The sequence below is a fragment of the Gavia stellata genome, chromosome 25 (assembly GCF_030936135.1).
Source record: "Gavia stellata isolate bGavSte3 chromosome 25, bGavSte3.hap2, whole genome shotgun sequence".
Taxonomy (NCBI): domain Eukaryota; kingdom Metazoa; phylum Chordata; class Aves; order Gaviiformes; family Gaviidae; genus Gavia; species Gavia stellata.
Window position 1 is genome coordinate 7,605,841 of NC_082618.1, and position 18,119 is coordinate 7,623,959.

Here is an 18,119-nt window from a genome sequence, read left to right on the forward strand (position 1 = left end):
GGGTGAACCCCAAAGGCAGGCGACCGCCACGGTCCCGGGGAGAGCCCAGGGCGACGGCATGTCCCTGGCCTTTAGGTTACTCTTAAAAACTGCGCTTGGACAAACGTTTTTGGGAGAGCACACCTCCTACCACACACCCCGGGCCACCGGCCTCTGGCTTGTGCCTCATCCGCTCTTCCCTTCGCCACCTTGGCGAGCGAGAGGGCCACGTCTGGATCCCCACGCCGGGCGCCTATGCAGCGTATTCAGTGTCTGCTCTCAAAGGCTGTAGCCGGGAACGAGGCAGGTCAGTGTTTGTGTTTGTCTTTAGAGAAGATATAGGAAGGAGAGCCTGTCAGCAACAGTCTGCTGCTGAAGTGAAAAGGGCTGGTGTAAAGAAAAATCTCACTCCTAGAACAAAAGGAAATATTTCAGTATATTTTAATAGTGAAATGATTCCTATTTTTCAAGCAACGTCCCACCTCGATGAGTCTCGGGAGTATTTTTTGCTTCCCGGTCCTGCTGTACCGGGGCAAAGTCTCAGAGGTCATGGCTCTACCTGCGGCTGCCCATGCAGAACAATCCCCATCGGCTCACAGCGTGCTGCTGTCGCTAACGCAAACACCTCCCCGGCATCGAAACCACTTCCACAAACACCACAACACGGGACTCGACTCAAGTCTCTCTCTCAGGAGAAGAGCAGGAGGAAAAAAAAAAATCAGCTTTTAATAACAGTCTGGGTTGAGATTTGTAGCAGGCTGCTGAACAGAGGAGATGCCAGTATTTTATTTAGTAAAAAGGTACGTATTCAGGTAGCAGAACACCTTACAGTAACTAACTCGGCAGGAAAGGTCAAAGTCATAGCACAGCCCTAGATCGATTTGGGGGAGTAGGACGGGGAAGACGGCGGGGAGACTGTAAGGGAAGCAGCTTCAGACTCGAACCTTGGCTTCCAATATAATGTATTCAGAAAAATATTGCATGAAAAGCCTCAGGATTTTAGTTCTTTCATAGATGTATATTTACCAGTTTTCACAAAGACTGCAGGAATACGATTATAAACAATAAATTAGGACTTCATGTTGCTATCATTTGGCATAACACAATCAGGCAATTTTTCCTTTTTAAATATAAGGCAACACAAGCCAACACATAATTTAATCCGTCTTTAGTCAAATTGCTTAACTTTGCTAAAGAGTTACCACTAAAGAACGGTTTATAGTACACTTAAAAGAATTTAAATAATGACATAAGTGTACTAACTTACGCAAGGAGTCAGAGAACGTACTCTGCTAAGCTTTGAAACCTAAATATTTGTTACAGCCCAGGACTACACGTCTAAATTAAAAAAATACAAATAAATGTTTTCTAATTTTTCCATTTACGAAAAACTTTTAAGAATCTCTAGCCAACTATGACGTCACTTCAAAACTTTTTTTTTTTTTTTTAAACTTTGTATGATGTCTTAAGATTTCAAACCATGCTCGTTAAGGAAAGTTCAAGGAGCAAATACTTAAGGCTTTGTTTTTCAAAGGGCTGTGAGGGAGGCCGGTGGATGGCAGAGGCCAGTGGGTTCACCCATACACAATGCTACTCAAACCCACACTACCAGGCGACATTCATACAGAAATATTACACTTAAAAGTTACAGTGTAGAGCAATATTTTTAGCCAGTGTACATATAAAGAATCAATGCATTTATTTTTTTTATTGGAGTTTTTTTTTTTTTTTAATTTCCAAACTTGATTGTGATCATTATGTTCAAGTATTAGTCTCGTTAACAGAGATGAGAAATTTTCTACTTACAACAAATTCGGCTGTTAGAAAGGAAAGGTATGTTTCGGTACACTGAGGAGAACAAGACGCTGAGGTTACCCAATAGTTAGTGTCCTACAGTCACTGACTCTACTAGCTGCTGGAAGTGACGTGGGAAGGGAACACAGGGAGTTAGGCACCGAAACCCTGGGAAAAAGGGATGTTATGAATAGCTTCACTAATTCCCAGAGAGGAGAATCGTTCCATTAAATCTGCTGTGGTGTTTTGATGGAGAGGAATACAGGACCGTTGGTCCCACAGTAGCTCGTGAGCAGAGCTTCGCTTCAGATCAACCACCTCCAGTCCCGTCAGGACTGAACGGGACGGTGCCATGCCGCCCCGTGTGCCCGCTCACTGCACCGGAGACGAGCTCGAGTTACGTCTCCTTGCCCTGAAATTAATTCTAGCTACCGGAGAAGCGGCTGAACCCTTTTTGGAGTTGTCAGTGGGTCTGGATTCCCTTCACATCAGGACAGCCAGACTCCTAGCAGCGAGGGGTTCAGACAAAGTTAGCTCTTATACTGGCAAAAGGGGAGAGGGGAAGGGAAATACAATGCAGAAAAAAGGCAGCTACCTACAGCAGCTATGCTGCCTACGTCCTAAAACCGCCATTCCCCCCTCCTCCATACCCTGTCTGCAAAAAAAAGTGTCAGAAAAATCTGCCAGAGACTTTTGACTTTGGACAAAGTCTAAACGATAAATGGGGGTGTCTCGGCAAGAAACAGCTGAAAAGCTTCTTCCTATATTAATGCCTAAATACATACCACTAGCTAGCTCTTTTCAAATGCGGGCTTCTTTTTCAATTAAATAGGCCTCTAGACAGTGCAAATGGTCAATGTTTAATGCATTAATGAAATGGGCTTTCGAGTTGAAAATAAGCCCTGCTTCCTGACAAATTCTGTTGCTCTTAATCTTCAGAGGAAATTGAGATGGAAATTTAAGCAGCTACGCTACCTCGCTCTTGATGGAGCTGGCAAACAGATGCAACTGTGAAACCCTGCAGCAACTCAACATCAGTCCAGCAAGTAGCTACTAAGCAGAAGGCAAAAGCTGCACAAAGGGGATTCTGCGGTGAGGAAACAGCTGTGGCGTGAAGTAGTGTAATGAAATTCTTTGAAACAAAAGGCATGTTAAATACGTGATGTATAAAGGAGATAGATAACATGTAAGCAAAGCTTTTAAATATACAGTATGTCTTCTTCCAATGGTTACTATAATGATCACACAAGTTTGCAAGTTAAAAATGCCTTGCTTATTAATTAAAATTAAGACTAAACCTATAATTTTTGTCTGTGAAAGTGACTGCAGCCTATCTATACCCTGGGTGTTGAATATGAAGATTTCGACTATCAGTTGGTTCAGGTGCTCGGTTCATGGGAGGCCGATGGACTTTTCCCAGCACGGCCATGCTCTGATCTCTGAAGCAGGACTGCTGGAAGTCCCCACTTAGGTAATCCATGGTCTGCATCACATTATTCTGGCTGGATGGGCCAGCTCCAGCTCTGTAATGAGTTCCTCCTGCACAATCTAGCGGCGCTCCTGCGGGCTGTCCCCCGTGGAAAGGCATGGCGAGGTCCTGGGACCCAGAGCTGTCACTGTTGGGTGTGGGCAGAATGTTATTCCACATGGGCTGGAAATAGTGCCCATTGGTATATGGCAAGGGTCCCTGCAACCCGTTCACAGGTGGAGAAGGCGTAGGCTTCTCGATGGGGGGCTTCAAGCTGAACGACTGGCCCATGCACAGTTCTTGAGGGTAGTTTGAAGTTTTGCCAGGAAAACTCTGCCCCGCAATCTCTCTCTGAGGGTGCTTCCCTGCGAGTCCAGCAGGCCCAGCAGCATCCCCACACATTTGCTGCAGATGTGCAAGCTGGTGCTGGTTCCACGCAACCGATTTGATTTCGTTCTGGTACGCGGGCGGCACCCTGTTAATATTCACCATGGGCACATTAACAGAGGCAGGAGGAATAGCAGCAGCAGCATGATCTACAGGGTTTACTACACAGGAAGGCATGGGTGTAGGGACATTGTGAGTAGATACCCTGGTACTTGCATTGATAAGCAGGTTGCGACTTATAGGGCTGGGGTTTGCTATCTGTCCCTCACATACTGAGGTAGTGCTAATGCCAGCTCTGGCCTGGCAGAACTGGTTAATCTGGTGCACAATGCTGCTCAGGTCCGGTGGCTGGTTCTGCTGCAGGGTGGCAGCCATAGAGAGGGGAATGGTTGAGGTAGACACGGTCACATTCGGCGGCGCATCTGCATCCGGCATCTTTCTGCTTCCATGTAAACCTGGCTGCAGCAAAGGATTCGGGGGGTGCTGCAGAGTCTGGTGTGCCATGGTCTGAGGATGCTGCAAGCCCTGCGGCTGCTGCATATTCTGAGGGTGCGGCAGCGTCTGCGGCTGCGGTATCCCCTGAGGGTGCGGTAAGCTTTGTGGCTGTGGTATACCCTGAGGGTGCTGCAAAGTCTGTGGCTGCGGTATACTCTGGGGGTGCGGCAAAGTCTGTGCATGCTGGAGAGCCTGCTGGCGAGCAAGCGCCTGGGGGTGGGTTAAAGTGCTAGGTGCAACGTATGGTGTGGAAGGGGGATTCATCATCGCTTCCGGCAGCAGACGCGTGCGTGTCCCGTCAAAGTCTTTGATAATTCCTTTCGCTGGAGATTTGACTATCGCCAGGAGGCCTGTTTTCGTGGTGGCCTGAGACGGGTAGGGACTGTACCTCTGGCCCGAAGTATCAAGTCCGTTCACAGTACGGCGTATGTGTTTCCTCTGGGGAACCTTGACACTGTTTGGAAAAATTTTTATAGTCAGTGGATTGTTGGCGACCTTCTTAGCATAAGCATCCAATTCTGCTGGGGTAGGATACTGTGCAGATCTCATTTTCTGTGTAGTGTCCCCTGCGGAGAAAGGAAATTTGTCAGTACCGATTCTGGTAAGCAAGGGACCAACCCCAGGGCAAGACAGTTGCACAACAAGGGTAGAAAACCTCCAAAGAATCAAGAGGCAAGAACTTCATCTTCCCAGACCAGCAGATCGTGTACCAGATACCTCATTCCCCTTATTACCTGGTGACCAACACAACCCCCAGTTCAGCTTAAGACAAGACCTGCCCAGGGGAGCAAAACGAAACCAGTTTTTTCATCAGAGTATGTTTACAGTTGGGCAAAAACAGGTAACATGCTATAAACATCAGATTGTCTCCAGCTTGAAATATTTCTTACAGCTTGTGGTGGTGGGCTAATTTCTATTCTCTTAATTTAAGGCTGCCTCCCCATGGCTCTTCAAGCCATTTTCAGTATCTTTACCGTGTAATTCGGAAACCAGAAAGTTATGAATTAAACATGAAACCCGTGTAATGCTGAGGTGGGAACCATACGAAGCACTTCAGCTCAAGCCTCCATTTACATCCGAGTTCTTTTCTAGATGCTGACATCTGAAAGCACTTTGAGCGTCTTTTTGTCCATTAGGAAGCCCTTGTCAGGCCAAGTTCAGCAAATGGAAGAAGGCCACACGTGCGTTATTTTATGGCTTGCAATTATTTCTTCAGCTGAATTTTCAGTGTGGCACCTTGCTTAGGACAGCATCCTAGCATCACACAGCAAAATTACATGCTTACCCGACAAGATTGAAAACCTGCTACTCCCCAGACACAGAAAAAAGACTTTTGGAGACAGAGGTGTGGTTTCACTCACTCCGATTTACCAGATACCCACCTTGCACACAAGCCCAAACTGCTTCTGAGAAGAACTTCAGAAATCTAGGGAAATGCTCGTGCCTCTCTCGCTGTAATTGTATTCCAAGCAGAGAGTTGGGCCATTCCCCCACCACAGCTCTGCTGCTTAACTCCTATGGGACTACTGCTTTAGAAGTGATTTTATAATCTTCAAATAATGGCTTGCAGCTTTGACAATCCGATTTTGCTTTTGCTTGATTTTTCCCCCCCACCTTGCAAACAGTTTACTGGAAAAAACAGCCCATCCTTTTTGCTAAAATTTTCAGCATCCCCATGCCATCTGCTGCTGTGCTGAAAGAACAGGAAACGTGGCAGCCAGCTCCTCCAGAGCCCAAGAGCACCCCAGCCCTGCATCTGGCCTTCTGACCCATGGAAATCTAATGCTCCAGTGAAGAGCTTGATGCTCCCAGGCAAACAGCCCTTCCTCTTGAAATTCCACCTCTGATTCTTTTAAGCAAATTGCCTCCAAAAGGTTCCTAAATACAGCTCAAGTCTGAGTACCAGCCATCTCCCTCTCTTTGCATCCTGCAGCTTCCAGTCTTCACAGGTGAGGGAGAGCAGCACTGCTCTAAGAGTACTCACTTTCAGAAAGTAAGGGCCAGAAAATGGAAAATAGGATGGATACCAAAAGAAAAGGATAATTATAGAAATATTAAAAATACCTTTTGTGAAATAAGAAGCTTTGCAAGCAGGCTGTCTTGCGTCTCCAGCACAGCACGTACCACAGCCCCGGTTATAGCCTTACTCTCTGTGCTATCCAAACACACACCACCCTTGCTCCTAATCAAAGGAAATGCTCATTTGATAATAACCTGAACATCCTCTCTGCTCATATCCCTGTACCTGCCGCTGCAGGCAGGTGGTTTACATCTGTCCTTCTGAGGGAGCTGCTATGCTCTTAAAGGAGAGAAGAGCCTCCGAATGGATTTGTCGGTACTACCTTGCCTCAGCAGCCAAGGCCTTCATGAACATACCAACCTTTATTTTTAGCATTGCCCACGCCCATTAAGTTCTGTTTCTTCCCCCAGAGATGACCCTTGCAACTCACCATGAATCAGAGAAGAACCATGGACAACGGACAAAGGAATCCACTCCTGTCTGCATTATGGTTTATGTTATGCTTATGGCCATTGTCACATAAAGCTTTTCTTTTCAGATGAAAGATTAAGTAGATACTTTAAGACGCCTTTACCATCAAAATTTCCCAGCCTGGTTTATCTATAGGCGTATCAGCAAATTAGGTGGTAAACATAAACACTGAACAGATACGCTATATTCTTTTACCCAAGCATCTATTTTTCTGTTATGCAGGAACTGCGATGGAAGCTTTTAGAAAGCAGCTAAAACATCAACGTTTGAACAGGCTGCAGCTATCCGTTACAACACATCTGTAATCCCAAATCTGGAAGAACTCCTTCCTCTGATGAGAGAAAATAACCCCTCAGTTAAACTTAAATGGCACACCAATATAAAGTTTGGCATCCTACCAAATGGCAAACTATTTTTTAAATCTCTTGGACAGGATCTTCTGAAACCAACCACCATTTCAAACAGAGCCCATTTTGTGTACAGCTAAGATTATGCTCCTTTTACTATGGACTAACTCAGCCGTTCCACTTAGGCCTGACTGAAGTGATGTATTTGCAAGGGTCCCAACATACCGCTTAAAATGTGCTTTGCTGGTAGCTCCACAGGCAAGATTCAATGATTGGAATAATTAAGGCAACAAACAAAAATTAGGAGAAAGGCATTATGGGGCAATCAAGAGTCTGAATATCCCATACAAATATCCTACAAACCAGTAAAGAACAATTAGGTCTGGTTACTACGTGAATGGAAAACCAGGTAGAATAGACTGAGAGAAAATGCTGGTATTAGAATACCACAAGTGCAAGAATTCTGTATCAGGCCATAAAATGATGAGGAGGATGGCAGGTGAACAAGCTACATTAAGAAAACAACGGGATGAGCTCCACAAAGTTACCTAATGATAAATGCAAGGCAGAATGCTTTTGTTGAAAAGTAATTATTTCATGTTTACTGTAAGGTGAAGCTGTGCATATGAGCAATTTCCCCAATAAATTGGTGAGCTGCAAGTTCACACTCCTGCTAATCTCGTGACAACCAATTCACCTGGTCACATTCCTGTGCGCGTCTCACCTCTGGAACTATTTTTATCATGAAATGAGATACATTTCTCTGCTTCACCTCAGCACTAATGTAGCATCTTTTAAGTATATTTCACATTAAGGCTTTAAAACCCCCTGCTTTTAAAACTGCCTATGGTCACATTTTCATTAACATTAAACAAAATACAAACAGGCCTTCAGGATTCCTACCCTAATGAGAGCATCCACACTGGGACAAGCGAAAAACAGCTGTGCCCATCTTCTGCATAAAAATCTCAAGTGCAGCAGTTTCTCTACAGGCTTTGCAGAAAGAGCCCTCAACCCTGGAAAGGACTTGATTTTAGCTGATGACCCCATATTCAGTCCCAACCTGCTCTTCTCTTTTTTGTTCCCCCTAAAAAAGCTCTCCAAAAAGCATCGTTCACCTTGACTTTGCACCACTGTCACAAAAAAATCACCCTTTTTCTCCCCAGCCCTGCGGCACTGCCACTATGTCCAACAGTGGCTGTGGACACTGCCTGAGCAGCCTTGCCTCAAGTATCCCGATTGACTGGTCAGGTTTGTACTGGAGTCACTGGGAAGAAGGAGAGAATATCAGTTTCAGAGTCACTGAGAAATCCCCTGCGTGGATAAGGACGAATTTCAGGTTTAGCCTTTCCTGTGATGCAGGTTGGAATGCAAAGAAAAATACTGCAATTGGAAGTCCCATAGTGATCAGTTTCTAAAGGAAAAAGTATGTGCATATTAATCCACAAAACTCCTACTGCACAGACCAGCTTGAAGAAAAATGCTTCTTACTTGAAAGTGATAAGGAAAAAAAAAAGACAATTGAGCTAATGTGGATTTTTAAGTGTTAATAAAAAGTCTGATCCAGAAAACTACACTTAAAAAATTATTAATACAAACACTGTAAATCTGAATAAAGGCTATCCTGTGGAGTTCTGTGCCTTTTATAAAAGCAATAGCACTATTATTAAAGCCCGCTTCCAACCCCCCATCAAAAGTCACAAGTCACCGTTCATTAAAAATGCTCATTAACTCAGCTTTCCTTTGGCCAGGGGCTAGACTACTTGTGCATATACAGTATGGAGAGAAATGCACCAATTAATCTTACACACATCTGCAGCAGGGGTGAGCAAGGTCTGTACGAGCAGCTTCATTTTCCATATAAATCAGAGCAAACTGGAACAGCTGAGCATTACCACTGCCAGCCAGTGCCTGCCAGCTACTTTATGCCCTAAATTCTTTTAAATGCAGTACCTGAAGCTCTTCACTAAGCAGGATACAGCAATGCTTTCAGCATGGGGATAAGCAGTTCTCCAACAGCATCAGGTACCACCAGGTTAAGAAACTGCCCACATATCAGCATGCTGCCTCGTAAATGTGTAATTAGCAAATACCTGATTTATGCACAGCTACCCTCACAGGCACCTCAACAATTTGCTTTCAGAACTAAGCTTTCCAAGCCACCAAAGACACTTTGTGTAATGCAAGGACCTAGGCACATTCTCACCACAACAGCCTACCTTTTGAATAAGCATGTTTCGGTCAGCAAAGCTCGAACTGGAAATGGAAAAGAGAAAGGAGCGGAATGCACAGTTTCATGCCATCTAAGGAAGTCCTTTTGTGAGTCAAGATTTTTACTATTGCCAAAAGCGTCGTTACAATGACCAAACCCGTGGAGTCGGCGTAAATGCTATGCAGGTGCTGTGAGGGAGCACATGCGTGTACGTGAACAGTGTCATTCAACTCTGGCAGGACTTTAAACATGTCACCCTTAATTGCAAAATTATCTTACCTATTTTCAGTAACACAAGTCTTAACATAATAACAATTTTAGCTATAACTGGAGTGTAAATTACTTGGTTGTAAAGAGCAACGAGTCTATCAGCAAGCTGAGGGTACAGAGATCTCCCAATGCACATTTCAAATACAAGAGACAGGTCACAGCCCTAAGAACCAAGTACAGAGATCTTACGTAGAAACCTTGGTATTTCTGAAATTTCAGCTGAACAATCAATGTGGAACTTCAGTGACAAAGAGGAGAGACAGAATAAGCTTTTTAAAATATCTCTAGCCAGTAAACTTACATTCCCAAGCTTAAGTCCTTCTTAAAAATACTAGTGCAACTATCAAAAAATGACTGAAGTTATTAAAAAAGAATTATCAAGAGTACTCTACAGACATATTTTCAGAGGCACCAAAGAGACATGTGAAAGAAGAATGAAACTTTGCACTTCAGTAATTTGGGCTAGATCACTATTATCTGCAGTATACACCTCAGGTATGTAGAACAACAGAGCTGCTGACCTCAAAAGGTTTGCATTAGCCTGATCCAACTTTTATTGGTGTCTACCAGTAATTAAACGAATGGAAGTGAAAAAGAGTCAGGAAAAAGTTGTGTTAAGAAGCAAGTCAGCTGGCACACCTTTAGCACAAAATGTTTTCAGCAAAGAGGCACGGATATCACAGAAACCTCACTTGCATTTCGTCTTGCTGTGGTTAAAATTAACCTCTATAAAGCCAGGAAGGGGGGAGAGCTTGCTGCACACACGTGAAACCTCCCAAGCGATTTCTCAGAGCCATTATTGATGGATGCCTTGAAGGCATAACAAAAGAAAGACTCTAACATTAAATAGTTTTTCCACCGTATCCTGAATGTTTATGTCACAGCTGTACCAGAGCCAGATTTAACAGTTAACCACATCCTGCAGACAAAACGTCACTCACATTTCTGAAGTCCAGTGTTCATCTGCGTGTAAGAAAGAAGCTGAAAGGAGAGGTCACCTGGTCCTGGCAGACAGGCCAGCATGGCAGACAGGCACTAACACAACATGGGGCATTCACTCCTCTGCACACTGCAACAACAGAGAGACAATTCAAAGTTATAATACAAGGAGGAACAGAGAAAAGAAAGCGGCAAAGAGCCATCCCTGGGTGAAGGCCTGACCAAGCACAGATGCACAACCGCTGCTCCGGCCCTTACTGCATCTCGTAACGGCAATGGAAATACTTCAAGAAGTGGGTCATCTGCAGGGTTAAAACTAAAATAGCCGTCTCGCTCTCCTCTGCTGCTTGACGTGCAGAGGATAATCCATAACTCTGTCCTCAAATTTCAGAGGTGGTTGTTATGAACGGTAAAGAAACCACCATCATTCATTTTACTATATATTAAAATGCACTGGCTATCTACTAGGTATAGCCAAAGCAAGTCCTCTGGAGAAATCCTGTCAACTGCTCTTTTATTTACATTTAATAAAAAGGCATGGCATGCATAAATTGAAGGCAAAGTATGCAGCACTCTGCCTTGTGGCAAGATTAAGCTGCATGCTACAGCTTGTAATTTCTGTGGTCCATTAGGCTGAAAGATGAATGGCTACAACTTCCTTCATTTCATAGGAGACTCGCTAACCTGCGCGGCTCTGGGTTAGACAAACAGCAAGACGTGCCTTTTGCACAAAGGAGCTGCAGAGGTGCCACCGTCCTCTACTGCAGAGGTTCAGCATTTAGGAAATCAAACCTCGAAATGAATGCATGCAGCACTAAAGCTCTTTATATATAAACACTGCACAGCTACCATCAAATCCCATCATCAGCGTACAAAGGGGGGGTTCCCAGCACCAAAGCTAACTCAGGCTCGAAGTCTCCCAATGTTACTAGGATTACAGAGAGACATTTCAGTTGGAGCAAGGTCTCTAGGAGCCACCTGGTCCGAGCCCCTGCTCAAATCCCCCCTGCCGCAGCTACTGGGGCAAGCCACAGCCAGCTACAAGCATTTCGGAAAGCTCTGGGAAACAGGGTGGCTGAGCCAAGCTGGAGAAATCAGTTGACTTCTCCTCCTTGCCCAAATCTCCACAAGCATCAATGCTGCTATACAGAGACTGCTTTAGCCAAAACACCTAAGGAACAGCTAGAAAGGGCTCGGGGTGTTATATGGCCCCCAAAACTTAGACGAGTTGAAGGCTTCAAAATTAATTAGTTTCAGTCATTGTTTCAAAATCCTCCCAATTAAAACAACTGGGGAGGCATTCAAAGATCAACACAAGTGAAGCAGAAAGCTCAAGACCAGCATGAGAAGCCACGGTTGCAGAAACCCCACAGAAGCCACTTCTGAAAGAGTCACACTGCCAAGGACTGCACAAACGATGTGAAGCCTTTGGATGACACCCGACGTGGCAACGTCAGCGCTGCATCCTGGATAGCACCACCACCACCTTCATGCTCCAGAAAGCTCCAAAAGCAGATTTCTCTGCAGGGACATTTTAAATACTTTAATTTGAAATCTAACCTCAGACCACTGTCAGAAGTCAGACCACCCAAGGAATACCCACACCAACACAGCGAACAGCGTGGACTTAAAGCTTTCCTGTAGCACAGCAATTACTCACTGTGTAATTTATTAGCTCCATGCTTATATGTATCTCCTCAGCTCAACATGCATAGGCTGATCAAACCAATGGCCAAGAAATCTTGTTCAAATATTAATTTATGAAAACTTCTACATCTCCACTGTGTGAGTGCTCTCAAAAGCTGACCGAGCACTGCTGACCAAGCCCGTTGGGTGTCAGTATGACTAACAATTAAAAATAATTTGGAGCACTGAATGTCAGCTTGACAACTCCATGCTATTGCCCATTCACCCTACCCACTCAGAGTAACAGCGACTCGCTGCCGTGAGAAACAAGCACACAACCTCCACAAGCCGCGGGGACGACAGTGCAACCACCAACAGAACAAGTTTACATCATTCTCCATTTCATCCCCAGGAGATAGTAATGATCTGCACTACCAGAAGTCCAAGATACGTAGTTTTAAAACCCTGTAAAGTAAGTCTAAACCCAGATTTTCTTCTCATCCTCTGTAGCAGGTGGAGTTCTTGGATGATGACTGAAGACCCGTCACATCCACGGCTTAAAGGAATTGCTTTAGGAACTGAAAAGTTGCTCGACCTTTACAGATGACATTCATTTGTGACTGTAAGTATGCAATGTTCAGTGAAACTTTGCAAACAGCCTGTTGGCAGCAGTTTCTTGCCCCAAATAATGCCCAGCAAGACCAAAAAGACAAAACAAGAATCCAGCTCCTTTTAATCAGAAGACAAAGCCAATGTGAGTTGCCAGAGCTTTACCTGAGTAAGCAAGAGAAACACTCAGAGTCAGCAAGAAAAAAAATAGTAATTATATTCTCCTTTTTTCCTCATTTCATCAACTTCAGAAGACTGGCAAAAACAAGACCTACTTCTCGGTGAAAAGCAGACAAATAAAATTAAGAGCCTTCACTGTTGTCAGAAAACCATCAGATCACACCATTCCTATATCCACCTAAGCATCTACCTTTTACTCCAGTAATGTCTGATGCCAGCCCAGGATTACTTCCCATCCCTGCACAGCCAAAGGAGGTCGGTGTCTAAAACATTACTTAACTGATGGCAAGTTTGTGTGCAGCTCCGAAAGAGAGAAAAGCGCTCTGCAGCGCAGCGCTCAACGCACTCTTTGAACAAGTAGCATTGCTGACAGCAAGATATGCAGAGGGTTTGCTCACCTGCTCCGTCATTAACGCTCATTATAGCCTGAACACTGTGACTCTCTGAGTAAGCCTGTTGCTGAAGTGCCACGGAGAGGCTCAGCGCCACGCACAGAGCAATAAACAGGATAATGGCACATTAGGAGAGTGAACAAGTGATTAAGAGTGGTCACAGCATTCAACTCAGAATAGCCAGGCTTCTGCGATAAGACAGCAGTATTTCCTTGAAGGTCAAAACATGTATTTACGGAAGCTTTAGCTCCAATACAGAGAGCAACGTTTTAGAGAGGGCTATAAAGGCAAGTTGTTCCTGCAGGCAGATAATCATTTTAGGCAATGCCAAAGGTTCATAAAAGATGGGGGTGGCAATAATAATTTTAAAGAAAATACTGGACTTACAAAAATAATTTTAAGCAGAAGCACGAAATCATTCTTTTAGCTTGATTTGCAATAACCAAATTGATGCCATCTAGTTCACTGCTGAGCATTAAAAAAAGAAATTCAGACTTATATAGAAGTGCTGACCGTAACTCCATTGCTGAATTCCATATTATAATTAAAATCCCGCTCCATTTTTTGTTCTCTATGAAATGAATACAATTTTTCAAAATTGAGACCTCTGTATTTGAAAACAAATGCATCTGAAATATCTTTACAAACAAGCCTGTTCATTTCCCTCTGAGATACTCAGCACCTGACTACTTCTTTCTGTCCCGACTGGTCTTCAGCACAAGCTAGTGCAGACAACTCCAACGTACCGCCCAGCTGAAATGAACTGAAATGCCCCACATGGACTGTATTTGGGACTGAGGTGAGCACTAATGGCTGTCTCAAACTGTTGTTACACACGGTCTCAGGTCGGCAATGCAGGGTCCTGACACAAAGCCAGCTGGGCCCATCATCCCCTCCTCTGCTTGGCTTTATTGCTTCTAATTAGTCCGGAGCGGGAGATAAACTGAACTTGGCACATCAAGACTTCTCACCGGCAGACTTGGCTCCACGGCAGCAACTTGTGTGGGCACCGGCACCTGCAAAGCTCCCGGCAGGGCTGCTGCCCCAGCCCCTCTGAGGATGGGCGGTGTGTTACTGGGGGAGCTGGAACGGACACAGTGAGTCAGGAACCGAGGGGTTTTTTGCACCCTACCAGGATCAGTAACACTGTCGTCTAAAACAGTCAGCTCCAAACTGGAAACTGACCAGTAGGCTTTGGCACCCAGCAATGGAAGGCAGCTGTAAAACCCTTACCTTTAAAGTTTTTAAATTGTATTTTAAACTGATTCTGTATACTGCCAAACACAGCATAACGAGCTCTGTCTTGAAAATACACATAAAAAGATAAAGTACATTTCTAGAGGAAGACAATCATTAGATTGGAATAAATAAATAAATACCCCTCTTTGAAGTGATTTTAATCTAATCTGGCTGCAGGATATAATCTTAACAGCACACATACTGCAGGACGCTCTATGAAATAGTTAGCAGGTTTAGACACATGAACATTTTTTTTTTTCCTCCTGAGATTTATTAATAATTAAATCAAAGCATGTTAAGTTTAAGAGGGATTTGGGAGCAATTGTCACATCCCCACAATGACTGTTATGTTCAGCCTTACCTGCTTTTTGGTCCAGGCAGCACAGTGTCCCCTGCACTGATTTTCAGAGTAAGTCCTGTCACCACCAAGGCTCATGGGGTAGGACAGAACAACTCACCTCCACCCACCGCCCAGGGACACCCTCCCTGTGGAGCTAAGAATCAGTTCCAGTAAAACTTACCGTGATATCACCTTTCTGGATTAAAAATATATAGTATTTTCTGGCTGATATTCAAAGATTAGTATTGCCTCTGCCAGACCCAGTGCTCCTCAGGGCAGGGGAAACTTTTACAAGCCAGAGTAAAACCTAGGTGTAAAGCAACTTGGTACTACTAGGAAATTTCTAATACTCTAACATAGCTTTATCATTATATAAACAGACCACATATGCAGAGTTATTGCCAAGTTTTTAAATATACCAGTCTCTGAAGCTCCCAAGAGGCCTTACAGGGTAAGCACACAAAGGAAACACTCCCCACAAACCATCCCCGGCCAGTGAAATGTGGGAAACTGAGCTGTTTTAAGCAAAAGTGAGCTGGTGAAGTTTAAAGTTAGGTTCCTGAAAGTAAACACGGATGTTTGAAATTCCACGATTAACTGCAGGCTTGTTCACAAAGCTCAGGGCTGGGAGGAAGCAGGAGCATCTACCCACACACAAAAGAAAAGCTCCAAACTATTCCAAGTTTCCAGCACCCTGGGGTCCCGTAAGCCGTGCGAGGGCTGTTAAGCGCTTGCGGCTGACTGATACGCTTCGCTTCTCCTCGTTATTCACAAGGTAGTCCCGTGAAATTCCATAACCGCTGGCAGGATTTATGGCAACCCCCAAGCGCACGTGGCACATTCCGAGTTCAGCATATATAAATGCTGCAAACAAAACCAAAAACTAACTCGGGTTGTGAAGTTTCTTTCGTACAAATGTCTGTAAGAACTTGCCAGGAAACATAATTGAATCCAGGCCAATTTTCCTGCTCCAAGGAAAACTCAGCGTCTCATTTACCCCCCAACAGGCTGCTCAAGACCAAATGAGACTCATTCCTTTTCCCTCTCCCAAAGTAACCTAAAATCTACGGGTTTCAAAAATTTGTTCATGTCAACTACAGACGCTGAACCACCCCCCACCAACCTCAGAGTTCAATACGATTCCTGCCAGTCAGCCGTGCCTCGCTTGACAGTGTCTAGACTGATCCTGCAGCCTTCCTGCCTTTCTCCAGCCCTAAAACTCCCCTTTATTCTTGGGCACTTACCAGAATGGCCCCTTCCCAGGACTGCTGAAGAGCCAGAGAGAAATCTTACTGTTTCCTGGAACAAAATTACCAAACTAGCAATGTATTCATCGCCAGCTCATATCACATCCTCTTAACGTTTTATAAATGGAAAACTGCAAAATAACGTGCAGAGAGGTAGTCTTTTGAAATGGCAATAAATCACAATAGCATCGAGTGTACTTGGCGATGAATAAATAGGAAGACTGAACAATAGAAAGTCGCCTTTTGTAACAAGCAGAGCGCACCGTCAGCATCTGCCAGCACAGGACCTTTTGGCTTTCTGCATTCAGGGAGACCTTTCTGTAGAGCCCTGCAACAGTTTCAATCAAAATCAATTTTTGCTTCTTGCAGTTTAATTAACTATGATTTTGCTTGTAAACCAACTCACCTTTTAGGCTGACCTCCATTTATAATGTTACTCAGGCAACAAAACTAAATAGTTTGGAGGGGAAAGCAGAGAGAATTTAAATGTACGTGGGGTGCTTCGGGAGAGGGGAGGCACCTGCTGCCGTACAGCTCTGCTCCTCTCCCGAGCTGGGATGGCAACGCTCAACAAGGAAGAAAATGAAGAAGCTCTGGGGTAACAGCACTTAAATGGAATATTGTTCATATCACACTCCTCATGCCCAAGGGCTACCACTAAAGGATTCCAGGTTAGCAATTTTGAACAGGAGGTAGTGCAGTAAAAAAAGCCAAGGCGGCGGCTCTCAGCTCCAGGCAGGCAGGTACTGCCACGTGTGACATCAGCTCCATCAAATTCACTCTTCGGATAAAGCAGCAGCAAGCTCAAGGTTACGATCTTAGACTTTAAAAAGCCTGTTTTTAGGTCAGTCCCAAAAGATTATTTTAAAACACAGTACTACACATCTGCTGAGGAGTAGAAGAGTTGGCTTTAATTGTAAGACGGATTTTTACACAGCTTCTGACCTTTCATCTAATTGAGGCCTAAAGAAGAAAAAAAAGAGGAAAAGCTATACGTCACTTCAGTTATTAAAATCCATCAAGCACAGACTTTAGCCTTGGGATAACCACAGCCAAAAAATTGACTTGCAAGTAATTATCACTGCCATCTGCAATAAAAGTTAATTGGACATAATTGAACTAAAGCCCTAATCTGAATGAAGCTGTTGCTGGCAAGAAGCCTGCTCCTGCCTGCACTTTGCAAATGAAACTGCTAGCAGTAAAATGGACAAACACGAAGCTGCTCCTACAGTCTGCCCACTGCAAATCACAGCGCAATTCTGCAAACAGCTCGTTAGCTGGGCCAAGATAAAGCCATTAAGAGGGCCCGTCCTTACCAAACACACCCTTCGACAACACCCAAACACCATGAAGGCGTAGAGTTTCAAAAACAAGTTTCAGTTTTACTGACCTCTTAATTACACGGACTGAAACATAAGATTTGTGTCACAAGATGCTGGTTTCATCAGCCCCTGAATGCTGTAAATACCAGTACAAATAATGTACTTTTTGAACACATAAAGATACCAACTCAAAAGGTTTTCAGTGCTGATAATTCACCACCTTCATGCAGTTCAATAGCCTTTCCTGTTGTAGGACCAGCTTCTCTCATCTCTGCAGCGGAGCAGACAATTAGCTGCTTTTTGTGCTCAGCCCATGCAGGTGGCTGGGGGAAGGGACCGTTAAACTAAATTCCTGCTGATTCGTCCATTTATATTTTGCATTTTTGTTAACTAACAGACCAGAAAGCGGTCGCCATCCCCCATACTACTTTAGAACTTCCTTCCAGTTTTAATTATTAACACTCTGCCCTTCACCAAAGCATATCAAAGCACTTAACAAACCTTACTGAAGCCACATAACCACTCTGAAACAGGCAAAAATTGCACGCAACTCCTTTTACAGAGGCTTAAGGTTTTTTGACCAGATTTATGTTAGAAGACTGGTCTCCTGATTATGGGTTAGCCTACAACAGAAGAGATCGAGGGAAGTATCCGGCTCACCACAGGTTCCTGACGTAATTTTGGATGAAGCATTTAATCACCCAACGCCGTGGTCACTCCTTGTTAAAAGGATAAGGCTGGGTGACAGTTTTCTACCACTGAAGAAGACCGTGAAGAGAAAT

General features: G+C 44.3%; 1 protein-coding gene across 2 annotated transcripts in view; it reads right to left on the reverse strand.

Moving 5' to 3' along the window:
* Positions 1-654: 654 nt before the first annotated feature.
* FAM222B (family with sequence similarity 222 member B) overlaps positions 655-18,119 on the reverse strand; it is a 36,709-nt gene continuing 19,244 nt past the window's right edge. Inside the window, exons 1-2 of one of the 2 annotated variants that reach the window (XM_009822033.2) lie at positions 10,385-10,466; positions 655-4,689 (exon numbers count right to left, since the gene is read on the reverse strand). In XM_009822033.2, coding sequence (XP_009820335.1) covers positions 3,104-4,689; positions 10,385-10,466 — 1,668 coding nt within the window. In that variant the 3' untranslated portion in view covers positions 655-3,103. Of the gene's footprint in view, positions 4,690-10,384; positions 10,467-18,119 lie in introns of those variants that run through there. The other variant, XM_059829263.1, reaches the window with a different exon arrangement.